Here is a 27,641-nt window from a genome sequence, read left to right as displayed (position 1 = left end):
CGTCTTCAGTTGCTTTTGGAGGCAGAACCCAGGAACTAAGGAGGGGTGGTCACCACCCGTTAGATTGAGAATCTTGGCCATTTTGGAAAGATGACCGAGGATAGAAAGGCAGGGGTGCGAGTTGTGACGGGCCTGTGAACGATCCTCAGCTCGCTCTTTGTGCAGGTCAGGCATTTGAATGAACGGAATTAGGAAATTATTTCTAAAGATCGCACACCAATCACAGGGGCTGCATGAATCCTGCTGCTTTTCCTGTGTGTGGAATTCAGGGTTTGCCATTGGACCAGGTGACTAAACCTCATCAGTGAAAGGGAGGGGCCTGATCAAACGTGACCCAAGGGCCCCCACCTGTCCCCCTACCCTTTCAGGGGTTCACCAGGCAGATCTAACCTGCCTACTCCCGTCCTAAACACCCCACTCCAATACCCAATTGCCACGCAGTTTCTTGCCCATTTCTCCCCGGAAGGGTGGACAGGATTGGAGTGTCCCTCGTCCCACAAAAGGGGTGGCTTTATAACGGGAGCAGCCCCACACCTCGCAGCTGCAGAGCATGGACGGCTTTGTCAGTTGGGGAATCAGAGGAAACGATGGTTTGAATTGTTGGCAAGTAAATCTTCCCACGCATGACAGGTTACGAACTTATCCATTACCTGTGGACAGTCCCCCTCCCCAGGGGCCTGGCCTCCGCTGCAGACACACGGCAAAGACGCCAAACTTCTTTAAAAATAATTTATTCATTTTCTGATCACAAGGTACAGGAACGTGCAAGTGCGATGCCGGAGCCTGGCTGCCGTCCTGCCTGTGCATCTGTCAATCCCTCGGTACAGTACCAGCTCCATCCTGCCCCCAGCACGTGCTACATCCTAACAGCTACAGGCTAGTATCTTGTGGGAAGTTGAGTTTTCCAGCTTAGAAGCGCTGAAAAGCAACTAGCGGTTCCAGCTGCTCATTTCCTAAAACTGAGCAGTCACAGGCAAAGTGTGCCCAACAAACGGGGCCAATAGCACTAAGGCCCCTCCGTCCCAGCCTCCTAAGGCCCGGGTAAGGTGCTGGGGCCCTGAACAGCCCCTGGGACTCCCCACATCCTAGGGCGGCGATGGAGGAAGGGCAGGCCAGGCCAACATGAGGAATAACAGTCAATTTTATTGGGCTCAGACCAGGAGTCCGTGGGCCTTGAGGACCTCTGTGAACTGGTCAATCTTCTTCTCCACGTTCTTTTCGGCCTGTTTCCGTAGCCTCTGTGGGGAGAACAGGCTGTGGTCAGTGCCTGCTGCCCATGACCAGCCCTCCCCGGGCGCTGGGGTCCCCCTGCCCAGGCCCGGTGCCCCCCCCTCACCATGAGCTGCTTTTTCTTGCGGTAGTGGATCTTGGCCTTCTCCTTCCTCTTCTCCTCCAGGGTGGCTGTGACGGCCTGGTACTTCCAGCCAACCTCATGGGCCAGGCGCCCGAGGTAGGCAAACTGGGGTGGGGGGAATGAAGGTATAAATAAACGGGAGCCTAGATCGGAGAGGGGCTGAAGACTGCTCCCAGGACCCCAGTTTAAATCAGAAAACCCACCCCCTGTGTAAGGGCCCCCGCTCCTCCTGGCATCAGCTAAGCCATTGGCGTTTTCGGCAGTGCCCAGAGGCATCCGCAGACCATCGTGAGAAAAAACCATCATGTGCCAGTCCTGGGGCCCCGGGTTCAGCCCCCATGTCGGTCTGTCCACGTAACCTGGACTCACCTTCCGGGTGGGCTTCAGACGCACAACCTTGAGGGCGGCGGGCACCACCATCCGCTTTTTCTGTGGAGAAGGAGGGGCTTAGGGAGGAGTGAGGACGGGCAGGGAAGAAGGCTGGCTGGGGCAGGCGTCTCAGCCAGGGCTGTTCTCACGGGGGTCAAACAATGTAGGTAATCGCGATCATCACGGACGCCGCCAGACACGGGTGCTGGGCCGGGCTTGGTGTCTCACCTTGTCGTAGGGCGGCGGGATGCCGTCAAACACCTTGAGGCGGTCCAGGGCGGCCTGGCCGCGCTTGGTCTTGTGGGGCAGCATGCCTGCGGGCAGAGGGACGGCAGCGGCTCAGGGGGGCTCGCAGCGACCCCTTCGCCGGGCAGGCGGAGCGGCGGCCTCAGATGGTAGTGCATGTGGAGTCATCTCACGGTCGGGAAACTCGAACTTGAGTGGGAGAAGTCCTCATCACGGGCCACGCCCCCCACCCCCCTTCCCCGTCCCCAGGACCAGCTCACCTCGCACCGTCCGCCAGAAGATGCGGCTGGGGGCTCGGAAGTGGTAGGGGCCGCGGGACGGGTTGGTGTTCATCCGCTTGCGGAGGAAGGCCAGGTACTTCACTGAGGAGAGGGGAGGGGTGAGGCGGTCAGTCCCCAGGGAGACCCCGGCTTCTTCCCACACCCGCCTCCAAGGCCTATTCTGGGCCTCATAACATCTCCAACCACTGGGGGGGGGGGGGGGGGGGGGAGGCCCTTAATGCTCCAGTCTCCCCCTGCCATAACTTACACTTGTTCCTGTAGAAATTTCCAGAAATGTTGATGCCCTCACAGCGCACCACCACCACCTTGCGGCCTAGAGAAGGAAAGTGAGGCACTCAATGGGGGGCTTAAGCCAAGACACCCCTGCCCAGCCGAGGATCCAGGAAGGACGATCCTCCCAGGTCGGGACACCACCACCAGGGCAAGCAAGCAGCGGGCCCAGCAGGGGAACCCCTTGCTGGCTCAGAGCTACATTTATGCTTTAATGAGTTTGCCCAAAATAAAGGATTAACCCCCCACCCCACCCCGAGCTCCCAATCCCAGGGGAGGGGGTGGCTGGCAGGTCTCAGAGCGGTGCATGGGGTTGATCTCATGGTCGTGAGACTCAAACGAAAGATGGTGATTGCTGCTCATCACGGACTGCCGGCCTGGGCTCAGACTGGGAGGGCTGTGGGCACAGGGCACTTACCCAGCAGCACCTGCTTGGCCACGATGGCCGCCAGGCGGCCCAGGAGATGGCCTCGGCCATCGAGCACCAGGACCTGCTGAAGTCAGAGGAGGGCTCAGTCACCCAGAACTTTCCGATTCCCACCCCAAGCAACCACTGTTCACTGTTTCTGACACTTTATCCCCCAGGGTGCTTCCTATCCGGGCACCAGGCCTAGGACCCCAGGCTCACTTTACAGACGAGGCCAAAATAGCAAATGGTTGACTCGGGATTTCAATGAGCAGGACAAGAACTCCTCTCACATCTCGGCTGCTCGAAGGGCAGGGGGTTTTATGCCCCGATTACAGCTTCTTCACCAAGAGGAAAAGTCCCCTCGCTATGGAGTGCCGATTGTTGGCAGGCAGAAAGGTACAGAATCTAAAGCCCAACTTCCTGACAATGTGACTCTGGGCAAAGATCTGCAGCTCTCCATGCTTCCACTTCCTCACCTGGAAGATGAGGATAACAAATATCTGCCTCAGGAACAGTGTGATCTCAGTTACAGGAAAGACAGTGCAAACTGGGCCAGGCACACAGCAAATGCGGGGACAAGCTCGGGGGACTGACTCCGCACTGGTCTCGCTCGTAACTGCAGACCCGGCGCATGAAATACATAAGGATCCCTCCCCGGCCCAGGGCATCTGATGTTGAGCTGCTGTGCCTTCGCTGAAGACCGAGTGCTTCAGGACAAAGGACGTGGCAGGGCTCTCGAGCATTTAATCACGTCTTCTGCTTTAATAGCAGCAGCACCTCAAAGCACCATCAAACCCAAAAGCAAAGGGGAAAAACACACAATTTGTTCCTGAAAGCCTCGTAGGCAAGAGTTCTTTGGACCCACAGTTAAATACTTCGTGCCCAAACACCCCGAGGTGCAGGGGGGGCCTGCCTGGCACTCCCTCGGGAGAGCAGAGCAAGGCCGTCTGGGGGGAATGAAAGGGCCTCCATTTTGGCTAATCCCGGGCTTCTCGGCCGCCTACCACGTGCTTCCCGGGCGCCACAAACACGCGGGTCCAAGTCCTCCCAGTACCAGCCCGGATCCAGGAAAACAGAACAGCTTTAAAAACGGCTCTTCCTGGGCTGGAAGTCTCCCCCGTCGCCCCTAAGAGGAGCGAGGCCGCCTTTTCCCGGCCCTGGTCGCAGACAGTCCCAATGTCTCCCGTTTGCCCTCACAGGGCCTCCTCAGCTCTCCGTTTCGCTCAGTTACGGAGCTGAAGTCTCGCTGCGCACGTACGAAGGGAGAGAGGATCCGACCCCGGCCCAGCCCGGCCCCCACCCGGGCCCTCGCCGCCCCGGCCCGCGCGGAGCCCGCACCTGCCCCTCCGCCATCTTCGGCAGCCGCCTGGGAAAGGAGGAAGCCTTGGCGCAGGGTTTCTTATCCCTTGCAACAGGGGCGGAGGAAATGACGCCGCGCGGCCTACGCGGGCAGCTTTCTGCCGTCTCATTGGCCACGGTCGCGCGCGTGCGCGCTGAGGCCCCGCGAGAGGGCGGGTCTTCTTCGGAGCGTCCAATCCGGGGGCGGTTCCCAGCAGGACCTCGGCGGCCATGATTGTGCGGGGCGGGAGGTCACGTGGGGCGGGAGCGGGGCTCCGCTCGGGCGGGCCGTCCCGCCTCGGCCGCCATGTTTTTGAGGGACTGTTCACTTCCCTCGCGCCAACAGCCCGGCGCAGCGGGGAAGCGCGGGTACCCCCTCCAGCGACAGAGGCTGCCGGGCATGTGGTGGCCCGCCGGGCGTCAAGTGCCTCCGACGGGGTCTGAGGCCGCCTGTGTCCCGCGTCTCCCCCCACCCTGGCCAGGAACCCCCGAGGGCTGGGCGGCTCTGACTGGGGACCGGGTGAGGGTGGGGGTCCGCCGGCCTAGCCTTGCATGGGCCCCGGGTGAACGCCCGCGTTCTCTGGAAGCCCAAGACGCCACCCACATGGACCCCAACAGACAGGCTGAGCAGCGCGGGTAGAAAAGGAAGGTTTATGTACAAGTTGCCGGGGACGAGGGCCGCGTACAGAGCGGGGCGGGCGGGGCGGGCGCCGGCGCCGGGGGCGGGCGGGGCTGGCGGGACCTCCGTGCCGGGGGCACCGGGGCGGGGGCAGCGCCGCCCGGGCAGGCCCCGGGCTCCGGCTGGCTTCCTCCGAGCGGCTCTGCGTCCTCGGCCGGCTGGCTCCTCGCTCCGGGCCTCGGGGTCCGCTGTAAAACGGGGGGCACACGGTCTGCCTCCGGGCGGGGGGACCCCCGGGGGGAGCCGAGGGCGGCCCCGCGCCTGCGCCCTCGGCCCCGCGCGCCCCCGTGGGCTCCGCGCCCCGAGTTTCACATTTTTCTCTAATTCGATGTTAACCGTGTGGTGAGTGGGAGAGGGAAAACACGTGGACGGGGACAAACCGGGCAGAAGACCTCTCAGACCTGGAAGGACCGCTCTGAAACAAATGCATTTTGAAATGAAAACCATTCAACTTAGGAACCGGCCCTCGAGCCACTGGTTGGGCAACTGCATGTTTCCAACCGCGTGAGCAAGTGGATCTGCTGCTGCTGCTGCGCCTTCCAGAAACCTGCGGCCGGAGCGGGCGTTTCCCGCGGCACCTCATGGAGGTGGGCTGTGAAGGGAGCGTGCGCAGGGAAGACTCGGTATGAAAAAAGGATGGAAAACATACCGTTAGTCGTTTTGTAAAATATTGATTTACATGTGGAAAGAACATTTTGGACACACAGGGTGGAATAAAATCTTTCTTTTCTTTTTAAATATGCCTTTTGGAAAACTGTAAACCCTGTGTGGCTTGTGATCTGTTTCTATTGGGCTCTGCGTATGTCACTCTTTACCTCTAGACAAATCACTCTATGGCAGGCTATTCTTAGTGTTTTGTCCAGATAAGGAAACTGAGGCAAAAGAGTGAAAAGCACAGAAGCCAGAGTCAAATCTGGAGTCTGCCACTCATGAGCTGTGTGACTTCCGGCCGGGGATAGACCTCTCTGTGCATTGTCCCCGTTTCCGCCCTTGTGAATCGGGGACAATGCCCCAGCTTCTCAGTTAAGGGAGTGAGTTTGTGGAAAACCTCCCCACAAGGCCTGTATGTGCATGTGATCACAGGGACATGGCTCTAGTCTGTCCCTCTGGGCCTGCCTGGAACACACAGCCTCCCTCTCCTCTCTCCTGACCTGCCGACCTCTTCCCCACACCCCCCAGGTGCTCTGCTCCATCACATGCTTCCAGAGCTGGCTGCTGCCCTGGGCAGGAAGTCCCAGCTTCCTTGCCAGGCATGTGAGGCCTGGGTTTTCCTATGGCATTTTCCAATCCCCACCCACACCTGCCCAAGTCCCTGGGACACGCTGAGCTTTTTCACACCGCGGGGCTTTGCCAAGGCCCCTCCCCCCCTACACTCCAGGCAGCCACACTCAGCGTAAACTGCATCCTTATTTCTCCCACACGTCCCCCTGGGCTCACTGTCTGTCCCTCCTCTCCCCCTTCCCCCAGGCGCCACTGCCCACCCGGTCACTGTGCCACCCCCAAGCCTGCCAGTCTCCAGCCTGCTCGCTGACTCTGCCCTGGCCTTCTCCCATCCCCCTGGTCCCAGCCAGCCTCAGCCCTGGTCCTCTCTCGCTGCACCCTCCCAGCCTCCTCCTCCACCTCCAGTCTCTCCCAGTCTGTCCCCTTATGCAGGGGTCCTCAAACTTTTTAAAGTGGGGGCCAGATCACGGTCCCTCAGAGAGCTGGAGGGCCGGACTATATGAACTACTAATTCCTACTGTAACACCTCGGCTGCGCTCACTGCCCAAAAAACCTGGCGGGCCGGATCAGACTCCTCTGCGGGCCGCATGTGGCCCGCGGGCCGTAGTTTGAAGACCCCTGCTGGCCTTCCGGCAACCAACCTGACCCGCCTCCACTGCCCCCACCCTGCACACACACCAAGGCCAGACTCACCCAGATGAGCCGGTGCTCCTGGGCCCTGGAGGCGGGGCCACGCTGCCCCCCCCCCCCCCCCCCAGCCAACCCAGCAGGGCAGCTATGTCTCCCCAGCCCCTCTGCCCCCGCTGGCTCACCTGCTCCCCGGGGCAGGGCCTCCGCCGCCGCCTCCTCCGCCAGCCCAGGCACCAGGCAGCGGTGAGCAGTGCCACGGCCGCAGGCAGCAGCAGCAGGAACAGCAAAGAGGCCTGAGGGGCCGGCAGGGCTGTGGCCGCCAAGCCCAGGGGACTCGCTGAGGGCAGCAGAGTGGAGGAGTCTGCGGGGAGAGAGGACCAAGGGGAAGGGTCAGGCCAGGAAAGGCCTTCCGGTGCTGCTGTGTGACCTCGGGTGGGCCCCCGGCCTCTCTGTGCCTGTCTCCTGACCCATAAAATGGATAACATTATCCCTGTGTCCTAAGGCGGTCACAGAAATGGAATGGGTGCACGAGGAAGGCTTGGGACAGTGTCTGGCACACGGGGAGGCCGAACGTTCTAGAAATGAGCGAATGCTCTGGTGCTTCTGTGTGGATTTGTCTTCCTCTTGCCCCGATCGTCCAGGAGCTGCATGCATCTGTCTTATTTATTCCTAGAACCTACTACCTAGTGCTCACTAAGTAACATTAGAAAAATGTAATTTACAGCCCTGGCCGGTTTGGTTCACTGGGTAGAGCACTGACCTGTGGACTGAAGGGTCCCAGGTTCGATTCCGGTCAAGGGCATGGACAATACCTTGGTTGCAGGCTCCTCCCCAGCCCTGGCCCAGGCTGAGGGTTGTGCAAAAGGCAACCGGTCAATGTATCTCTCACAGGAGATGTTTCTGTCTTTCCCCCTCCTACACTCTAAAAAGTCAGTGGAAGCCAAAACCGGTTTGACTCAGTGGATAGAGCATCGGCCTGCGGCCTGAAAGGTCCCGGGTTCAATTCAGGTCAAGGGCGTGTACCTAGGTTGCGGGCACATTCCCAGTAGGGGGTGTGCAAGAGGCAGCTGATCGATGATTCTCTCTCATTGATGTTTCTAACTATCCCTCTCTCTTCCTCTCTGTAAAAAATCAATAAAATATATATATATATTTTTTAAAGTCAATGGAAATATATCGTCAGGTGAGAATATATATATAAAATTTACAGCCCGGCTGGTATGGTTCAGTGGTTGAGCATTGACGCATGCACCAAGAGGTCACCAGTTTGCTGAAACCGGTTTGTCTCAGTGGATAGAGCGTTGGTCTGCAGACTGAGGGGTCCCGGGTTCGATTCCGGTCATGGGCATGTGCGTTGGTTGCGGGCACATCCCCAGTGCGGGGTGTGCAGGAGGCAGCCCATTGACGTTGATGTTTCTCTCTATTGATGTTTCTCTCGTTCTCTTTCTTCCTCTCTCCCTAAAATCAATAAAAACATTTTTAAAAATGTTGTAAGCCATAGATTGCATTCTATTAAGTAACAGTTTTTCCTTAAAAAAAAAAAAATGACCTTGCACCCTCGCAGGTTTGACCCAGTGGAGAGAGCACTGGTTGTGGACTGAAGGCTCATGGACTGGATACCAGTCAAGGGCACGTACCTCGGAGGCAGGCTCAGTCCTGGCCCTGCTCAGGCGCGTGCAGGGCGGCAACTGATCCATGTGTCTCTCTCATACCTCCCTGCCCTCCCACTCTCTAACAATCAATGGAAAAGTGTCCTCGGGTGACGATGAACAACAATGTCCCTGGTCAGGGCACACACCGGGACTGTGGGCTTGATCCCCAGTAGAGGGCGTAGGGGAGGCAGCGATCTGTTTCTCTTCTTTTCCCCGCCCTTCCCCTCTCTCTAAAATCAAAGGAAAAATATCCTCGGGTGAGGATTACCAAAAACAAAGGGGGAAAAAAAAAGAAGAAAAATATCTGGTTGAGCAATTGAATAGTCCTAAATATAACTACAAATGACAGACAAGGCTCAATAGGAGTGAGAAAGATTGAAAATTCGGGGAAGAATTGAGAAAATTCAACTTAGAGTGAGAATTTTAAAAAAGATCCCTCTTAAGAAGAAAACAAACAAAATATCCCTCTCAGAACTTGACAGATCTAGTAGGCAAGGTTTACAAGAACGGAAAGACTGAATAAAACCATGATAAGGGTGACAGAAAATAAATATCCTAAACAAGAGTGAATTTACCTTTTTTTTAACTTAAAAATATTTTTAAAATTGAGCCGAAACCAGTTTGGCTCAGTGGATAGAGCGTCGGCCTGCGGACTGAAAAGTCCCGGGTTCGATTCTGGTCAAGGGCATGTACCTTGGTTGAGGACACATTCCCAGTAGGGGGTGTGCAAGAGGCAGCTGATGGGTGCTTCTCTCATCGATGTTTCTAACTCTCTATCCCTCTCTCTTCCTCTCTGTAAAAAAATAAAATATATATTTTAAAAATTGATTTGAGAGAAAGAGAGAAACACCAATGTGAGAGAGAAACATTGATTTTTTAAATTATATTTTATTGATTTTTTACAGAGAGGAAGGGAGAGGAATAGAGAGTTAGAAGCATCGATGAGAGACATTGATGAACTGCCTCTTGCACACCCCCCACTGGGGATGTGCCCGCAACCAAGGTACATGCCCTTGACCACAATCGAACCCGGGACCTTTCAATCCGCAGGCCAACGCTCTATCCACTGAACCAAACCAGTTTCGGCAAAACGTTGATCTGGATCGGCTGCTTCCTGCACACCCATTATGAGGGATCCAGCACCACAACCCAGCTGTGTGTGCCCTGACCTCTGACCAGAAATCAAATCTGTGACCTCTCAGCGCAGAGATGACGCCCAACCCACTGAGTCACAACAGGGCTTTGTTGTTAATCCCTGTCCGAGGGTGTTTTTCCACTGATATATAGAGAGAGTGGAAGGGAGGGGAGACAGGGAGAGGAACATCAATGGGAGAGAGACACATTGCTTGGTTGCCTCCTGAAGCCAAGGCACAAGCCCTTGTCTGGCGTTGAACCCAGGACCCTTCAGTCTTCGGGCAGCTGCTCCATAGCTCCACCCACTGAGCCAAACCAGCCAGTGCCAGGACTTCCCCCTCCCCTTACCTTTTAAAAAATGGCTACTAGATAATCAATGGACACAGACAACAGGGGGATGGGGGCATGAATGGGAGGTGGGGGGTAATGGAGGAATAAGGATACATAGGTAATACCTTCATCAATAAAGAAATTAGAAAAAAATAAGTAAAACCTTAAAAAGAATCCAAATGCCAAAAGTTAAAAAAAAAAAAAAAAGGCTACTATTGATAGAAATTGTACACTTAAACAAGCAGCTCTCCCCACACTGTATTTCTATGGCACGGGCCCGCCTTAGAGAAACAGGCAGGGATTGCTGTCCCTTCTCAGAGATGGGTAAACTGAGGCCCAGAGAGGGGAATGAACGTGGGGGGACAGGCCCAAAGTCGTGCAGCGGATGGGAGCAGTGGGGTGCGGGAGGCGGTGCGGAGGGAGGGGGGGCGCTGAGGGTGGGGGCAGGGAGAGGCGGAGGGCCTGGGAGGGGGTGCTGGGAGCCTTTACCCGGCTGGCACTGCAGCTCCAGGCACCCCGAGAAATTCCGGCGGGTGATCCAGGGCTTCAGGGCCCGCAGCTGCGCGGAGGTGTCCTGCAGGAGGTGGGAGATGTTGGTCTGGACGAAGCGAAGACAGCTAGGGAGGGGCTGGGGCAGGGGAGGGATACGTCACCACCGGATCGCCCCCTGCCCCTCCTCAGGCCCAGCAGCCCCAGCAACCGGCCCGGCAACGGGGCCCAGCGAGGCCCGGGGCTGAGGGAGAGTTTGGCCCGCTGCTCTCCCTGGTTGCTAGGGGAAAGCGTCCTTAGCAACGCCCAGCAACAGGGCCCAGGGAGGTCTAGTCCAGAGGGCATTTAGATCCCCCCTCCTCCCCTGGTTGCTAGGGGAGAGAACCCCTTAGCAACGCCCTGCAGCGGGGCCTGAGAAAGAAACGCAGCCCGTGCACCGGGCCCACTCCCCCGCCAGCCTCCCTCGGGGCTCAGAGGGGTGCCGTCCCCAGCACCCGGCCTTTGCTCCGGACAAAAGAAACCCCCAGCCAGGCCGGGCTGAGCTGCGTCCCCCATGCCCTAGGAAGGCAGCTCCTCCCTCACTTGCACCCCAAGTTCAGGGCTGACCTGGAGGGCACACGAGGTGACAAAGTCTATCTCCGTGTTGACAGCCTCCAGCAGCTTTTCCATCTGGGTCCCCGCCACAGTCTTGAGCTGTACAAGCCAGCGCTGGGCCAGCACGAGGCGCCAGAAGGCCCCGCAGACCTTGTCCTGGGGAGACAGCCAAGCTCTGGGCCCCCTGGGCAGAGGGGGAGCGGGGAGGGGTCTCAGGAGGAGGGGCTGGGGGTCTGGCTCCTGGACTCCGGGGTCTGAGGGAGGAGGGGCTGGGGGTCTGGCTCCTGGAATCCGGGGTCTGAGGGAGGAGGGGCTGGGGGTCTGGCTCCTGGACTCCGGGGTCTGAGGGAGGAGGGGCTGGGGGTCTGGCTCCTGGAATCCGGGGTCTGAGGGAGGAGGGGCTGGGGGTCTGGCTCCTGGAATCTGGGGTCTGAGGGAGGAGGGGCTGGGGGTCTGGCTCCTGGAATCCGGGGTCTGAGGGAGGAGGGGCTGAGGGCCTGGACCCTGGGTCTGAGGGAGGAGAGGGCTGGGGGCCTAGGACTCCTGGGTCTGAGGGAGGAGGGGCTGGGGCCTGGACCCTGGGTTTGAGGGAGGTGGGGCTGGGCCCTGGGTCTGAGGGAGGAGGGCCTGGGGGGCTGGACCCCTGGGTCTGAGGGAGGAGGGGCTGGGGGCCTGGATTCCCTGGGTCTGAGGGAGGAGGGGCTGGGGGGCTGGACCCCTGGGTTTGAGGGAGGAGGGGCTGGGAGCCTGGACCCCGGGGTCTGAGGGAGGAGGGGCTGGGGGCCTGGAGCCCTGGGTCTGAGGGAGGAGAGGCTGGGGGCCTAGGACCCCTGGGTTTGAGGGAGGGGGGGCTGGGGGGCTGGGGGCCTGGACTCCGAGGTTTGAGGGATCGCAAACCAGCCCGGTCCCCCGCTGGTGCATCGAGTGGCTTTCCCACCTCCATCCCGGCCCCTCCCAGCTGTGACTCACGTCCTGCAGGTTGGAGGCGACCGTGACGGGGTAGTCTTGAAGCAGGTAGTCAGACTGCGGGAGGAAATGGGTGCAGCTGGCTGAGGACGGGAGGAGACAGACTGTGGAGAGGACCTGGACGAGGGGGACAGGAGCCAGACCGAGGCCCGCAGGGGGGGGGGGGGACTCAGGCTCAGCGCCAGCGCGGAGGCTGGAGGGCACTCACCAGCTTGCGGATTCTGTCCGGGAAGGTGGAGGTGATGGGGCTGTGGGGGAAGGTGCAGGCTGGGGTCCCGCAGAGCCCGGGGCTCAGCAGCAGCAGCAGCAGCAGCAGCAGCAGGGAGGTCTGTGGGGAGGGGCCCTGTTGGCTCCGCACCCCTCCCCGGGCGCTCCCCTTCCCCTTTCCCAGCTCAGCCCATTGGGGTCCACCCCCTCCCAGTCGGCCTCAGGTCTGCCACTCTGACCTCTGTCCCTGGTTTTCTCTCTGCTGCCGTCCCCGTACCGTCCAGTCTCCTCTGCCCCCAACCTGGCCCAGCGATAGGTCCCCCTCGCTCTGCCCGGATCCTCTCTGTCCACCCCCTGCCCTTATCTATCTCTGTCCTCATGCTCATCTCTCCCACTTCTCCCTTCTTCTGGTTCCCGCTGCCCATCTTCACCCACCTCCCTCTGGTTCTTCTCCCCACCCTGTCCATCTCCCCCTACCCCTGTCCGTCTCCCCCACCCCTGTCCATGTCCCCCACCCCTGTCCATGTCCCCCACCCCTGTCCGCCTCCCTCCTCCCCTGTCCGCCTCCCTCCTCCCCTGTTCGTCTCCCCACCCTGTCCATCTCCCTTTACCCCTGTCCTTCTCCCTCCACCCCTGTCTTTCTCCCTCCACCCCTGTCCTTCTCCCTCCACCCCTGTCCTTCTCCCTCCAACCATGTCCATGTCCCCTACCCCTGTCCGCCTCCCTCCACCCCTGTCCGCCTCCCTCCTCCCCTGTTCGTCTCCCCCCTCCCCTGTCCATCTCCCCCTATCCCTGTCCATGTCCCCCACCCCTGTCCTTCTCCCTCCACCCCTGTCTTTCTCCCTCTACCCCTGTCCTTCTCCCTCCACCCCTGTCCTTCTCCCTCCAACCATGTCCATGTCCCCTACCCCTGTCCGCCTCCCTCCACCCCTGTCCGCCTCCCTCCTCCCCTGTCCGCCTCCCTCCTCCCCTGTTCGTCTCCCCACCCTGTCCATCTCCCTTTACCCCTGTCCTTCTCCCTCCACCCCTGTCTTTCTCCCTCCACCCCTGTCCTTCTCCCTCCACCCCTGTCCTTCTCCCTCCAACCCTGTCCATGTCCCCTACCCCTGTCCGCCTCCCTCCACCCCTGTCCGCCTCCCTCCTCCCCTGTCCGCCTCCCTCCTTCCCTGTCCATCTTCCTCCACCCGTCCTTCTCCCTCCATCCCTGTCCAACTGCTCCCACCCCTGTCCATGTCCCCCAGCCCTGTCCATCTCCCCCCTCCCCTGTCCATCTCCCTCCTCCTGTCTGTCTCCCCCCTCCCCTGTCCATGTCCCTCCACTCCTGTTCGTCTCCCCCACCCCTGTCCACTTCCCTCCACCCCTGCCCATGTCCCTCCACACCTGTCCGTCTCCCCCCTCCCCTGCCCGTCTCCCTCCTCCCCTGCCCGTCTCCCCCCACCCTTGCCCGTCTCCCTCCACTTTCTGCAGCTCCTCACCTATCCGTCCACATGACACTGCCCTGTCCCCCACCTTGCCCAGGGATACGCACAGTTGGGCTCCAGGCTGGTGCCAACACTCTCATCTCCGCCGGAGGCCCCTCATGCCTGTGGCCAGGTCTTGGAAAGGACAGGAGAGCAGGTTTGGGGCTGGCACACCCCAGCTCTGTGCTCCCCCGCCCCTTCGCCTCCCTGCCCCTTGATGTGGCCAGGTTTCCGCCTCCTTCTCCCACGGGTTTCCTGCATGCGCCCCAGTTACGGCGAACGCTCGCATCTCGCATCTCCCTTTCTAAGAACCCCGACAGGCGATCCTCGGAACCCTCCCCAGGCAGGGGCCCAGGAACCCGACCCCCACGCCTCCCCCGGCCGCAGCTGGGCACCCCGCCCCGTCCCCCCGGGACCCAGAGCCCATGTCTCCTCCAGCACCAGTCATGCCCCAGCTGCAGTGGAGCGGGCCAGCCGGTGACAGCCAGAGACCGAAAGTGAAAGAAAGTTTTGGAGGGGACAGCGACGGGGGTGGACCTGTCTGAGGCCAGGGCGCCACCTGGTGGCAGCCCGGAGGGCGCCTGCCCCGGCGGGAAGGCTGCGGGGTCAGTTCGCACAGGTAGGGAGCTGGGCTGGAACCCGGCTGAGCAGAAGCGATGCACTCAGGGCGAGGAGGTCACTCTGAGCTCGTTTTCTCCTTGTCCTCCGCCCCCCCCCCCCCCCCCCCCCCCGCCCCACGCTGAGGCTCAAAGCCTTGGCACGGACTTGTGATCTTGGCCTTTCACTGCCCACAGTCCAGTCCCAGCAAATTTGCTGGCTGCCAAATGTCAAAATGAAAAAGAAAAGGAAAAAAAAAAAAAGTCAAAATGGTGCTAGCCGGTTTGGCTCAGTGGATAGAGCAAGGGCTTGTGGGCTGAAGGGTCCCGGGTTCGATTCCAGTCAAGGGCACATGCCCGGATTGTGGGCTTGATCTCCAGTATGGGGCGTGCAGGAGGCAGCCGAGCAATGATTCTCTCTCATTGCTGAAGTTTCTCTCTCCCTCTCCCTTCCTCTCTAAAACCAATGAAAATGTATATATTTTTTTAAAAAGTCAAAATGCATCTGGAGACCCTACAATCACTTCTCAGCACCCAGCTGCCATCACCTGGGGTCTGCCACCCTCTGCCCTGAGTACCAGTGTGGCCTTGGCCCTCCCCGCACCTGCCCGGTCCTCCCCGCTCCCGCCATCTGTTCCCCATATGGACCAGTGTTACTGGGGTGCTCCCTGCCACTCAAATGAAAAGACCAGGTCCTCACGGTGGCCCACAAGACCTGCAAAATCTGGCCCAATCCCCTCTCTGCTTTGGCTTCCTCCCTCTGCCAGGGACAGGCTCCCCCCCACACCCCTGCCCCAGGGCCTTTGCACGGCAGATCCCTCAGCCTGAACACCCCCCACCCACATGGCTCAGACCCCATCACACAGGCAGGCAAAGCCCCCCACCACATTCCCCACACTGTAAGCCTGCTTTCCTCTCCCGGGCACACCCTGCACTCATTCTCTGCCAGGGGCCCATGGGGCCCTCGATCCAGGTCCATGGTGGGGAGGTCTGTTTGAATCAGAGCAGGCGCTCCATCGGTATTTGTTAAATAAATGAACAAGCAATGGACCTGCCCTGACTGGTTTGGCTCAATGGATAGAGCGTCGGCCTGTGGACTGAAAGGTCCCGGGTTCGATTCCCGTCAAGGGCATGTACCTTGGTTGCGGGCACATCCTCAGTAGGAGGTGTGCAGGAGGCAGCTGATGTTTCTCTCTCATTGATGTTTCTTTCTTTTATTTTTTAAAAAATATCTTTTATTGATTTTTTACAGAGAGGACGAGAGGGACAGAGAGTTAGAAACATGTTAGAAACAATGGGGCCCTGGATGGTAACCACCAGGAGGGACCCCCCTTAACCCCGGATCCACATCGCCCGTAACCTGCAGGCACTGTACCTCGCCTACTTCCTCATACCTGCGGTTCCTACTTCCCCAGTGATCTTTGTCCTTCTACCCAATGTAAACAGCGGGCTTGTGTGTGTGTGTGTGTGTGGGGGGGTGCGTAGAGCAGATTTTCATGGATGACCTGCTAATCTCCGCATGATTCAACCCTGTCTCTGCTTAATTGGTTCAAGTAGTGACAGACAGCCCAGACCCATTCATTGTCCAGTTTCAGATCCTGGCCCTGGCCTGGTAGCTGGAGAGCATCGTCCCAATATAACAAGGTTGCAGGTTCGATCCCAGGTAAGGCAAGAATCAACCAATGAATGGATAGGTAAATGGAACAACTAATAGATGTTTCTCTCCTTTCCTCCCTCTAAAATAAAGTAAAATAAAGCCCTAGTAGGTTTGGCTCAGTGGAGAGCATTGGCCTGAGGATTGAAGGGTCTGGGGTTTGGTTCCGGTCAATGTACATGCTGGCTCGGTACCCAGTGTGGGGCGTGCAGGAGGCAGCTGATCAATGATTCTCTCTCATCATTGATGTTTCTACCTCCTCTCTTTCCCTCTCTGAAATCAATAAAAATATATTTTAAAAATAATAAAATAAAAAAAAAGAGAAGGCATCTGGTCTTCTGTTTCCTGGGAGACAACATATAAGTCCTCAGCCTTTCCCTGTAAAATGATGGGGTCTTTGTTATTCATGAGCCCCACCCCCACCCATGCTATCATAATAAGATGCCTTGAGATGGGAGGTTGGTCAGTCCCCAAAGACCAATCAGAGGATGAGAAGGTTGGGGCTTTGAGACCAGGAGGCAGATGATCAATGATTCTCATCATTCTTATTTGTATATCAATAAAAAGATATATATTAAAACTTTTTAATTAATTAATTTATTTTAAAAATACTTTTATTGATTTCAGAAAGGGAGAGAGAGAAACATCAACGATGAAAGAGAATCATTGACGGACTGACTGCTTCCTGCTCGCTCCAACTGGGAATCCAACCTTCACCTCCTGGTTCATTAAGTGGACGCTCAACCACTGAGCCATGCTGGCTGGGCTTAATTTATTGATTTCAGAGAGAGGGAGAAGAGAAATTCATACATTCATTGGTTGATTTTTATATGTGCCCTGACCGGGAATTCAAGCCAGAATCTTACATATGGGACAACGCTAAGTGAGCTGGGCTGCCCAGCCAGGGCAAGGATTTTTTTTTAAAGTGTGGTTTCTTTTATTTTTTTAAAAAAAATGTTTTTATTAATTCTAGAGAGAGAGGAAGGGAAAGGGAGAGAAACATAGATTGGGATCGAACCCAAAACCTGGGTATATATGCCTTGGTTGGGAATCAAACTGGCAACCCTTTGGTGCATGGGAGAACACTCAACTAACGGAGCCGGCCAGGGCAGTTTTCGACATTTTATAAGAACTTATTTGAGCCTAAAGGGGTGACAATTGCTAAGAAGCAAGATCTCAAATACTCACCGGCCACTTTTCTGGCCTAATCAGATCTGCATCATGCTTCCAGGCTCAAGGCAATCATGCCCTCACAAAAGATGGCAGCGCCCACAGCCAACGAGAGAATATGTTAATAGATTACCATGCCCTCAAAGATGGTGGTGCCCACAGCCACAAGATGGCGATGCCCAGTCCCTTCAGCCTCCCAGCCCCCCAAGGCTGGCCTGAGTCACAGCAGAGCCTTGAATGGCGGCTGCCCAGCTGCCTGAGGCTCAGGTAACCAGGGCTGGCCGAGGCTTGCACTGCCGGCAGTGGCAGCAGCAGAGGTGTGATGGGGGCACTGCCTTCCCCTGATCGCCAGTTTGCCTCCCGCCCCTGAGGGCTCCTGGACTTGCAAGGGGGCAGGCTTGGCTGAGGGGAAAAGCCCCTCCCCTCCAGTCCATGAATTTTCATGCACCGGGCCTTCAGTATCTCAATAATGCTGGAAAAAAACACCTCAGTGTATACAACACTTCCTTGGGAAGGTCCTCACCACCTTCTGCCTCCCTCTCTCTCCTTCCTTCCTTCCCTCCCTCTCCCTCTCTCTCCCTCCCTCTCTCTCTCTCTCTCTCTCTCTCTCTCTCTCTCTCTCTCTCACACACACACTCTTAAGCTATGTAGGGTGCTTTCTCTGGGCTTCCAGTGTCCTGAGCTTCATCCGTAATTATTATTTTAGGGAGGGAGAGGGAGAGATAGACACACCAATGATGAGAATCATTGATAGGCTGCCTCCTGCACACCCCCCCCCCCCAACTGGGGATCAAACTGGCAACATGAGCATGTGCCCTGGCCAGGAACCAAAATGTGACCTCCTGGTTCATAGGTCGACGCTCAACCACTGAGCCACACAGGCCAGTCTTCATCTATTACTACAGTACATGGCACCTTAGCTTATATCTGGATCTTTCAACCAGAGCTGAACCTGCCTCTCCTCTGCTTACAGACCCCCATGGTTCAGCCCCGGGCCTGGTATGATTGGCCCAGAAGTGAACACGGGACCCAGGCTGGCCAATCAGACTATTTTCCCTCCTGAGGATGTGGTGCTGAGCAATGCTGGGGGTCTGGTGGTATACATTGGACTGCTGCACTTGGCTTTGGCTGATGAAGGCATCAGAATCAACAGGAAGGACACTGAGGCAGCCCGGGGGGTCTGGGAGGGAGTGGTCAAGCCACAGATGGGAAGCAGTGCCTTCCAGGGACTTTCCTCCAGCGCTCGCATTCCTGTGTCCCTCCTGTCCAAACAGCCAGGCCCCGGGACTGTAATCTCCCTGGCGCAGCCCTAGCCACACGCTGACAGGTGTCCCTTCTCATCTGCTCCAAGGCCAAGATCAACCCTTAGCCAACAGCTAGCTCTCATTACACACATCCTGTGCCCCCATCACGGAGTCAACCCAACAGATTCCGGCTACTGGCCCTGTTTGCAGATAAGGAGCCGGGCCCAGAGCGGCCAGGCCCCTTTCCTGAAGCCACAGGGCCACCAAGACTCGAACGAAGCAGACAGGCAGACACAAGTCCTGAGAGATCGGGTGGCGCACAAAAGCACCGGCATCCAGGTTTCCAGGACCTGGGGCCTCGGGTGTGTAGTCTCGTCCTGCCTTCCCTAACATGTCTCTGTAGCCTTCCAGAACATTCCCTCTCATCCCAAGCTGGTGTGAGTGGGTCCTTTGCATCAAAAAGAATTCCAAAGCAGCCAAAACCGGTTTGGCTCAGTGGATAGAGCGTCAGCCTGCGGACTGAAGGGTCCCAGGTTCCGGTCAAGGGCATGTACCTTGGTTGCGGGCACATCCCCAGTGGGGGGTGTGCAGGAGGCAGCTGATCGGTGATTCTCTCTCATTGATGTTTCTAACTCTATCCCTCTCTCTTCCTCTCTGTAAAAAATCAATAAAATATATTAAGAAGAAGAAGAAGAAAAAAAAAAGAATTCCAAAGCAGTGGTATGCTCAAGCTGCTCATGGCGCTGGTAAAATTCAGGAATCCTGCCAGCCGGCTGCTCCATCAGATTGGGAGCATTTACACCAAGGGAACCGGCAGAGTGCTCACCTGGACTCTTCATCCCCCATCTACTCTGCTGGATGGAGAAGGCCGGGAGGAACCAGAGGCCCCGCGCTCCCGGCCTGGCCTTCCCGGAGGCCCCTTATCTGTTTCACAAACACCAGGCTGTACCGGAGCCAGATCGCCAGGCTGCTGAGTCACAGAACGAAAGTAACCGGACAGACCCGAGGTGGCGGCTCGCGCTCTCCCGCAGAACACAGCCAGGGTTGGTCAGCATTTATTTGGGGGCCAGGGCACCGCGGCGGAAAGTTCCAGGCATCCGCAGCCTGCCGGGGGTCCGGCTCTTCTTCGTCCGAGACGGAGCGGAGCGGGCCGCACTCGGTGTCAGTCGCCCATGGGCAGCCACAGGGCCTTGGTGCGCGCTGCCCGCAGCTCTAGCTCCGGGCCTGCGCCTCCGGCCTCCTGGTCCCAGGCCTGGGGGCAGCCCCCCTTCGCCCACACGGGCTTCAGGTTTCCCGCGGAGGCCCATTCCGCAAACTGGGAGCCCTGGCGCGGAGACAGGGGGTCAGCGCGGCCCCCCGCTTGTTGGATAAGCAGCTGTTTCCTTGGCAACGTGGATGCTGCCGAGGAGGGGCGCGCGGGCCGGACCCCGCGCTGCGGCTGCAGGCTCGGCTCCTGGCAAGCCAGCCTCGCAGCAGCCGGGAACGGGCTGGCCTCTGTGGCTAGGCAACTTCCTCCCCGCCCGCCCCCTCGTTCAAACGGGCCCGGGTTTGTGTTGATAAAGAGGATAAAGTGGGGGGGGGCGCTATGGCTTCTAACCCTGTTGCTAGGGGACGGTCTTTACAAATGGGCTGTCTTTGGGCCGGTGGGCGAGTTCTCAGGCCCTTGTTGCTAAGCACATCCTTTTCCTTAGCAACCAGGGCTCTAACGGGGAAGTCCCTCAGAACCTGGTTGCCAAGGTGTTTCTCCCCCTTAGCAACAGACGTTTTAAGGGGGCGGGGCCCTGTTCCCAGAAGGTGTAAGAGGGAGGGTACCTGGGCCGAGCCGAAGTACCACAGGGCCTGCACGTCCTGGTGCAGGGCCAGGCAGCGGGTCAGGTGGTCCCGGTCGCCGGTCACCACGTTCACCAGGCCGGCTGGCAACGAGGAGGCCATGTCCTAGGGGACGGAGAGAGTGGCCGCCTGGGGGCGGGGGGGAAGGATCCGAGACCCCGAAGGCAGTGGGGGCAGGGAGTGAGCGTCTGGGGGGTCGCATGGGGCCCCCGGAAGCAATGGGCCAGGGCACAGCTGGTGAAGGCTTATGGCCTGAAGGAGCGGAGGCTTGGATTCCTGGACAGGGGTTACCATGGTTACCAAGGGGTGAGGGTGGGAACCAAACTCCTGCAGGCCTTGGGGTGCCTTCTGTCTGTCTGGAGCCCCAGGGGCTGCTGGGAGCAGCAGCGGGCAGGCAGCTGTACCTGGCACACCTCCAAGGCGGGGATGGGGCAGGTCTCGCTGGGCACCACAACCACGGTGTTGCCGTGGGCCAAGGCAGGGGCCAGCAGGGACACGAAGGCAAGCAGGGGACACTCGTCCGGGCACACGATGGCCAGGACCCCCAGCGGCTCCCGAAGCCGAAGCACGGGGCCCCTCAGCTCAGCGACCTGCAGAGACAGGCGGAGGTCAGAGGTGGGGTGAGGGGTATCCGTCTACAGGACTCTCTCCCTCGCCGCCTCCATCACCTGCCCCTTTCTTTCTTCTTCACAGCCCCATCCTTGCTTCTTCACAACAACTCCAAGCATAATAGAACACGTGATGGTTCAGAGCCAGATGGCCTGGGTTCAAGGCCCAGCTCCACCACTCAGCTGTGTGACCTCAAGTGATTTTTTACAGAGAGGAAGGGAGAGGGATAGAGTTAGAAACATCGATGAGAGAGAAACATCGACCAGCTGCCTTCTACACACCCCCTACTGGGGATGTGCCCGCAACCAAGGTACATGGCCTTGACTGGAATCCAACCTGGGACCCTTGAGTCCGCAGGCCAAAGGGGAGGGGGGGTTTTCAAACTTGCAATCCAAGTACATGCCCTTGACTGAGAATGGAACCCTCGACCCTTTGGTGTGAAGGCTGATGCTCTAACCACTTAGAAATACAGGCCAGGGCTCTATGCTTTTTAAAAAATATATTCAGAGAGAAAAGGAGAGACAGAAAGATAAACGATAAGAGAGAATCATCGATCGGATGCCTCCTGCACGCCCCACACTGGGGATCAAGCCCACAACCTGGCATGCGCCCTGACCTGACTGGGACTTTGATCTCCTGGTTCACAGGTCAATGCGCAACCACTGAGCCACCCGGCCAGGGCTCCTTTTTAATCCGACTCCCTCACTCGGCATAGTCAGTCGGAGGGGCATTCATGCTGCAGTATGTTCATTTCCTCTGACTGCCAAGTGGGAGTCCATACTGCCAAGGAGGATTACCAAATATGAAAGGATGTATCATATTTTGTTTACCAACCTATTGAGGGATATCTGGGTTGTTTTTGTGAGTTTTTGGCTACTATGAATAATGCTGCAATAAACCTTTGTGTGTAAGTCATGGTGTGGATATATGCTTTCAGTTTTTCTAAAAACCTAGAAATTAGCCCTCACTGGTTGCTCAATGGTTAGAGCATCTTCCTGTGAGGCCAAGGTTTTGGGTTCAATCTCCAGTCAGGATACAAGTTACCAACCAATGAATGCATCAATAAATGCAACAACAAAGTGGTAGTCTCTCTCTCTCTTTCTCAAAAGTCCAAAGAACAAAAATTGGCCCAGGCCTGTGCGTCTCAGTTGGTTGGGTGTCACCCCATGCGGGCACTGACAGGTTGCTGGTTCGGTTCCTGGTCAGGGCATATGCCTGGCAGGGGGCGTGCAGGAGGCAGCCAATCGGTGTTTCGAACTCACATCCATGTTTCACTTCTCCCTCTCTCTCTAAAACATTTTTTTAAAACCTCGAAATTAAATTTATGCATGCAAATACCTAGGAAACATGGCTGGGTTGTATGTAAGAGAAGGAGATAGAGGAACACAGATTGGCTGCCTCCCAGACGTGGCCCAGCCGGGGACTGAACCTGCACCCTGACTGGAAATCAGACTGCCACCCTCTGGTTTACGGGAGGACTCGCCAACCAACTGAGCCACACTGGCCAGAGCTGAAAGCTTGGCCAGTTTCATAGTGATGAGAGAGAATGGGGGGGAGAAAAACATCAATTCGTTGTTCTACTTACTTATGCATTCACTGTTGCTTCATATATATATATTTAAAATATACTTTATTGATTTTTTTACAGAGAGGAAGAGAGAAAGATAGAGTCAGAAACATCGATCAGGTGCCTCCTGCACACCCTCTACTGGGGATGTGCATGCAACCAAGGTACATGCCCTTGACCGGAATCGAACCCGGGACCTTTCAGTCCGCAGGCCGACGCCCTATCCATTGAGCCAAATTGGTTTCGGCCACTGTTGCTTCTTCTATGCGCCCTATGGGGATGGCGCTCTAATTCCCCGAGCTACCGGCCAGGCTCCCGTTAGCACTGCACTAGCCACTGTCCTTCAGTGCCGAGCACCCTTCCATGTGCTCGTTTGCCACTCATGTCCTTTTGAAGTAACTGGCAACAGTCTCAGCTTTTATAATTGGTTTTATTGTTTTTGGTTTGTTTGTTTTAAAGAATTTTTGTTCGGGTCAGGGTGCATGTGGGAAGTGACTGATGTATGTTTCTCTCCCACATTGATGTTTCTCTCTCCCTCTTCTTTCCTCTCTCTAAACATTATGTCTTTATTGATTTTTCACAGAGAGAGGAAAGGAGAGGGAGAGAGAGAAATATTGATGAGAGAGAAGCATCACTGGTCAGCTGCCTCCTGCATGCCACCTATTGGGGGTCTGAGCCTGCTCCCTATGGAGAGAGGGAGAGAGAAACATCAATGATGAGAGAGAATCATGTGCCCTGACTGGGAATCAAACCAGTCATCTCTCTCTCTTTTTTTTTTTTTAAATATATTTTATTGATTTTTCACAGAGAGGAAGGGAGAGAGATAGAGAGTTAGAAACATCGATGAGAGAGAGTCATCGATCAGCTGCCTCTTGCACACCCCCTACTGGATATGTGCCCGCAACCAAGGTACATGCCCTTGACCGGAATCGAACCTGGGACCTTTCAGTCCCCAAGCCGACGCTCTATCCATTGAGCCAAATCGGTTTCAGCCCAGTCATCTCTTGGTTCATGGATCGATGCTCAGCCACTGAGCTACACCGGCTGGCTTCAATAAAAGCATGTTTTGTGTGTGTTTTTTTAATGGCTAATCTTTTTTTAAATATATACATATTTTTTTTTACTTCAGAGAGGAAGGAAGATGGAGAGAGGGAGAGAGAAACATCAATGATGAGAGAGAATCATCTATCGGCTGCCTCCTGCACATCCCCCACTGGAGATTGAGCCCACAACCTGGGTATGTGCCCTGACTAGGAATCAAACTGTGACCTCCTGGTTCATAGATCCATGTTCAACCACTGAGCCATGCTGGCCAGGTAAAATGGCTCAGTTTTTAAATAAAAGTTGATATCTAAAGTGTTGGCGAGGATGTAGAAAAACTGAAACGCATACTGCCGGTGGGACAGCGAAGTGGCAAACTTTGAAAACCTGTTTGGCAGTTTCTTGTGAAAGTCAGTGTGCAGTTATCACACCATCTCGCAGCCTGATTTCTAGGTATTTGCCCAAGAGCCATAAAAACATGCTGACACAGAGGCAAGTATGCAAACGACTTACTCAACAGCTCAAGGCTAGAGGTGCCTGGCTTCCTAATCACAGGTAAATGCCGGAACAAATGCGCTATGCACATAAGACACTGCTTCTCAGCAATAAAAAGGAACGTATTAATAGAGGCAGTAAGGATGCATCTTAAAAGCAATGAAAGAAACCAGACATAAAACACTACACCAAGCAGTCAAACTCGCGGCCCGCAACGAATATTTTTGCAGCCCAGCCAATATAACGGTACGTAAGCAACGTTTTCATAAAAATGTCATAACTTAATTTTTACAATATCCTGTTATACGTAATTATTAATAACGAACTATAACGTTCACTAATGACCGATGACTACAATCGTGTTGCTTTCATTTCCCCTCGCGCCTCGTATGCAGGCGCACCATTTCTCTCCACTAACACCAGCAGCAAATATTTTAGCGGCCGATGGCCATATCATTAGTCTTGGACTGATTTGTTTGGTGTGCACAACAGGAAATATTTCGCTTTCAGAGAACAAGAGAATTATGTTTATTTGCATGACACTTGTTCATTTGTGCAGTTCTTCAGAGTCTGGTACGTTAGTGTTCAAGAAAAAAATACTAATTTTTATTAAAATGTTCCATTATTTCATGTCAACGATGACTCATGTCAGCCCTTTGTATTCAGCCTGCCTATCGAAATAAACCTCCGTTTCTATGAAAAGTGCAGCTTTTGTTTTTTTGTGGCCACATACCCTTGTACATTGTCTGGCCCGCGTTAGCCTTTGAGTTTGACATGCTTGCGCTACACAGTGTGATGCGTTGTGCTCTTCTGGACAGAGAGCTCAGTGGTTGGCAAGCACTTGGAGTGGGGGAGGGGGACGAGGAGGGAGAAGCCCTTTGGGGTGATGAAAATCTGTCCTGATCGTGAGGACGCAACTGTATATTTTTGTCAAACTTCACCCAGAGGCAGGCCTGAGGGGGCCCAGTTTGCTGTATGCACTCTATACCTCAGCTAAAGCCAGACTTTAAAAACCGTCAGAGACTCCGAGCACAGACGGACCTGCGAGCATTATGCCAGTCAGAGAGACAAATACCACATGACTTCACTCCAATGGAATCCAGTGAGCACGCAAACTGGAGACAGACTCATGGCTAGGGCGCAGGCTGACAGCTGCCTGGGTGGGGGTGCTGGGTGAGAGGAAGGAGGGATTGAGAGACAAAAAAAGAAAGAAAGAAAGCACTCATGGACACGGCAACAGCGTGGCGAATGCTGGGGGAGGGGCCGTGTGCAGATGATGTGTAGCGGAACTGGGCATCTGAAACCTGTATCATTTTGTTAACCAATGCCACCCCAGTGAATTCAATAAAAGTTCAAAAATAAAAATAAAAACTGCCAAATAGAAAAGGAAATCATGCCAAAACCAGTTTGGCTTAGTGGATAGAGCATTGGTCTGCGGACTGAAGGGTCCCAGGTTCGATTCCGGTCAAAGGGCATGTACCCTGGTTTCGGGCACATCCCCAGTGGGGGTTGTGCAAGAGGCAGCTAAATGATGATTCTCTCCCATCAATGTTTCTAACTCTCTGTCCCTCTGTCTTCCTCTTTGTAAAAAAAACAATAAAATAAGGAAATCGTGGTTACACTCACTAAATTGATTTTAGGGGTTACTAACAATTTGAAACACTAATCTGAGATAGGCCCTATGCCCATTATACAGACAAGAAAATTGAGGCCAAGTCAAAACCGGTTTGGCTCAGTGGATAGAGCGTCGGCCTGCGGACTGAAAGGTCCCAAGTTCGATTCCGGTCAAGGGCATGTACCTTGGTGGCGGGCACATCCCCAGTGGGGGGTGTGCAAGAGGCAGCTGATCGATGATTCTCTCTCATCGATGTTTCTAACTCTCTATCTCTCTCTCTTCCTCTCTGTAAAAAAATCCCTTTCACTGAGTTAAACAGAACTTTTGCGCCTGCTATTATGTATTTAAATAAGAATTATGTATTTAACACATGCAAAAAAGAAAAACTGAGGCCAAGTTACTTGCTGGTGATCAGAACTTGGGCCCCAGGTTGGCTCACTCCAGAGCCTTTGACCTGACCCCGCTCCACCTGCCGCTGTCTGCCCTCCCCCAGCGCAGCTCACCTGCAGGCTGTGGCTCTGGGCCTGGGCGCGGGCCCCCCATGCCCGAAGCCGCCTCACGCTCAGCTCCACCTCCGCCTGGGCGGCCTTGGGCTGCACGCCGTGCCGCTGCAGCCTCGAGGCCAGGGCGGGCTCCCGGCACTCCAGCGCGGCCGCCAGCGCCCACAGCAGGGCTGCCCGGGCCCCCGGGGACTGGCCCACCCACCTGTGGGCGGACAGTGAACATCGGGGCTGGTATCCCGGCCCTGGCTCTTCCCAGGGGCCCCTCCTCCGTCCACAGCCCTTACCCCGGGGGTCCAGGCCCGAGAGCTCAGCCGCCCCAGGAAGAGAGGGGCCACCACACCCCTGTTCCATCAGCCGTGGTAGCCACCAGCCATTGAGGTCCAGACCCCACAGCCCCTCAGCCCTTGGGGGCCCACTGCCCTCTCTGAGGCCTCCCAAGGCCCGGGTGCTCCTGAGATCCCACTTACCCAGGGGCAGCCTGGTGAGCAGCCTCAACAGCCACGCGGATGTCCTTGGCTCCGCCCTCGGCCACGTAGCCATGGAGATTGCCCTGTGCGTCCCGGATGGGCCTGGAGCTGCGGGCCCCAGGAGCCTGGAAACGGCCCCCCACGAAGAGCCCATAGGGGGGTGCCGGGCTGCAGCAGGGTGCGGTGTGAGGTGGGTCTTGGGGGCCAAGGCGTGCTCAGAGCCCAGGCACCGGCCCCCTGGATGGCCCGTCCAGCTCCCATGAGCTCTGGGTAACCCCCAGTTCTTGGCCGGACCCCAAACCTTCGCTCAGCAGGACTGAGGCTCTCCTCAGGCCTGGACGAGGGTGTGAGGCCCTGAGACCCAGAATGCACATCTCAGTGGGACAGGGCACCCCCCCAGGGCTCCACCTAACCCCCTTCCGTCCAAGGGGCCCTGGCCCTCCTCACCCACAGGATTCTGGGAACTGTGGGCCCTGGACCAGCTCACCTGGGGCCCGTTTCAGGCCCAGCCGGGAGGGCCGAGGGGACAGCAAGGCCGAAGGTGTCATAGTTGAGGTCCTGAGAGTGGCAGGGCCGCCGGGGCGGGGTCCCCGGGGGCCGCAGGTACTCATACAGACCCTGAGAGAGGGACCGCGTTAGGGGGCGCAGGGGGCCCAGGCTGAGAGCGGGCGCGGACGGGGCGGGCAGCAGGGACACTCACATCCAGGCCCCCGTGCCAGGAAGACCCGCTCTCCTTGCAGCCGCCCGCGGGCACCGCAGGGTCTCTGAGGCCGTGGGCGTTGATCCAGACGGTGCCCACACGGAGCCTGCGGGGAGGCGGGGCGTCAGAGAGGAGAGAGGGAGCGGGGGGCGGGGAGTCAGGGTCGGAGGCGGGAAGACTGAGGCGCAGGCCCTCCCCACAGGCCTGAGCCCCGGTGGGCGCCACTGACCCGTAGCCCAGCTCCAGGGCCTGGCCCAGCCTCTCGCTCCACACGCTGGCGCCGCCTCCTCGGGGCGTCCCGTTGGCCACGGCCAGGGCCTCCTTGGCCGTGCGGAAGGGGGAGGCCAGGACCAGCGGCCACGGTACCTGGAAGGCGACAGTGAGTTCAAGCAGCCGCCGCCCCCGCCCTCCTACACCCGCCCCCACTCGGGGACCAGCGCCAGCAGCCAGCAGCCCCCGCCCCAGGCCCAGGGGTCACCCAAGGCCTCTGCTGTGGCCACGTCTGGGTGCAGACGGGTGGA

At 57.0% G+C, this 27,641-nt stretch overlaps 3 protein-coding genes and 4 non-coding genes across 12 annotated transcripts in view; all 7 read right to left on the bottom strand.

Annotated features, from left to right (window-relative positions):
• Positions 1-715: 715 nt before the first annotated feature.
• On the bottom strand, positions 716-4,362 carry RPL13A (ribosomal protein L13a). Of its 4 annotated transcripts, none has more exons than XM_036425781.2 (8): positions 4,268-4,338; positions 2,939-3,011; positions 2,498-2,563; positions 2,230-2,331; positions 1,952-2,037; positions 1,724-1,783; positions 1,337-1,459; positions 716-1,238 (listed from the first exon to the last, which is right to left on the bottom strand). In XM_036425781.2, the coding sequence occupies exons 1-8, from the start codon at positions 4,280-4,282 to the stop codon at positions 1,152-1,154; spliced, it is 612 nt and encodes a 203-aa protein (XP_036281674.1). In that variant the 5' UTR covers positions 4,283-4,338; the 3' UTR covers positions 716-1,151. The 4 variants fall into 4 exon arrangements, with proteins under 4 accessions (XP_036281674.1, XP_045433131.1, XP_036281675.1 ...); XM_045577175.1 differs by having other exon boundaries at positions 2,939-3,014; positions 4,268-4,309; XM_036425782.2 differs by lacking the exon at positions 2,498-2,563 and having other exon boundaries at positions 4,268-4,362.
• On the bottom strand, positions 1,581-1,665 carry LOC118712229. Its single transcript, XR_004985983.1, has one exon. It is a non-coding gene; the product is annotated as a small nucleolar RNA SNORD35 (small nucleolar RNA).
• On the bottom strand, positions 1,846-1,915 carry LOC118712227. The gene has a single exon (XR_004985981.1). It is a non-coding gene; the product is annotated as a small nucleolar RNA SNORD34 (small nucleolar RNA).
• LOC118712225 lies at positions 2,106-2,190 on the bottom strand. The gene has a single exon (XR_004985979.1). It is a non-coding gene; the product is annotated as a small nucleolar RNA Z195/SNORD33/SNORD32 family (small nucleolar RNA).
• Positions 2,810-2,892, bottom strand: LOC118712226. The gene has a single exon (XR_004985980.1). It is a non-coding gene; the product is annotated as a small nucleolar RNA Z195/SNORD33/SNORD32 family (small nucleolar RNA).
• On the bottom strand, positions 2,939-20,226 carry FLT3LG (fms related receptor tyrosine kinase 3 ligand). Of its 3 annotated transcripts, none has more exons than XM_045577165.1 (10): positions 20,106-20,226; positions 13,698-13,764; positions 12,171-12,290; positions 11,966-12,019; positions 11,009-11,152; positions 10,403-10,541; positions 6,980-7,158; positions 4,268-5,134; positions 3,149-3,405; positions 2,939-3,011 (listed from the first exon to the last, which is right to left on the bottom strand). In XM_045577165.1, exons 2-8 carry the CDS (start codon positions 13,728-13,730, stop codon positions 4,919-4,921), a joined length of 885 nt encoding a protein of 294 aa, XP_045433121.1. In that variant the 5' UTR covers positions 13,731-13,764; positions 20,106-20,226; the 3' UTR covers positions 2,939-3,011; positions 3,149-3,405; positions 4,268-4,918. The 3 variants fall into 3 exon arrangements, with proteins under 3 accessions (XP_045433121.1, XP_045433122.1, XP_036281652.1); XM_045577166.1 differs by lacking the exon at positions 20,106-20,226 and adding an exon at positions 14,071-14,128 and having other exon boundaries at positions 2,939-3,014; XM_036425759.2 differs by lacking the exon at positions 20,106-20,226 and adding an exon at positions 14,071-14,128.
• The window catches only part of ALDH16A1 (aldehyde dehydrogenase 16 family member A1), a 15,959-nt gene continuing 7,650 nt past the window's right edge, over positions 19,333-27,641 (bottom strand). The window contains exons 10-17 of the mRNA XM_036425711.2: positions 27,350-27,486; positions 27,121-27,226; positions 26,908-27,038; positions 26,421-26,588; positions 25,954-26,155; positions 20,528-20,713; positions 20,106-20,228; positions 19,333-19,617 (exon numbers count right to left, since the gene is read on the bottom strand). Coding sequence (XP_036281604.1) covers positions 19,456-19,617; positions 20,106-20,228; positions 20,528-20,713; positions 25,954-26,155; positions 26,421-26,588; positions 26,908-27,038; positions 27,121-27,226; positions 27,350-27,486 — 1,215 coding nt within the window. The 3' untranslated portion in view covers positions 19,333-19,455. The remainder of the gene's footprint in view (positions 19,618-20,105; positions 20,229-20,527; positions 20,714-25,953; positions 26,156-26,420; positions 26,589-26,907; positions 27,039-27,120; positions 27,227-27,349; positions 27,487-27,641) is intronic.

Source organism: Pipistrellus kuhlii, unplaced genomic scaffold (genome assembly GCF_014108245.1).
Source record: "Pipistrellus kuhlii isolate mPipKuh1 unplaced genomic scaffold, mPipKuh1.p scaffold_m20_p_84, whole genome shotgun sequence".
Classification (NCBI taxonomy): domain Eukaryota; kingdom Metazoa; phylum Chordata; class Mammalia; order Chiroptera; family Vespertilionidae; genus Pipistrellus; species Pipistrellus kuhlii.
This window is presented reverse-complemented; position numbering and strand designations above follow the sequence as displayed.

Coding starts and splice junctions, on each gene's coding strand:
- RPL13A (XM_045577175.1), bottom strand. Junction 2,332..2,497: donor AAATTTCTACAGGAACAAGT/GTAAGTTATGGC, acceptor CCCTCTCCTCAG/TGAAGTACCTGGCCTTCCTC. Junction 1,239..1,336: donor GCAAGAAAAAGCAGCTCATG/GTGAGGGGGGGG, acceptor TTCTCCCCACAG/AGGCTACGGAAACAGGCCGA.
- FLT3LG (XM_045577165.1), bottom strand. CDS start 13,730: ATGAGAGTGTTGGCACCAGCCTGGAGCCCAACT. Junction 10,542..11,008: donor TCACCTCGTGTGCCCTCCAG/GTCAGCCCTGAA, acceptor CCCCTGCCCCAG/CCCCTCCCTAGCTGTCTTCG. Junction 7,159..10,402: donor GGAGCTGCAGTGCCAGCCGG/GTAAAGGCTCCC, acceptor CTCTCCCCGCAG/ACTCCTCCACTCTGCTGCCC.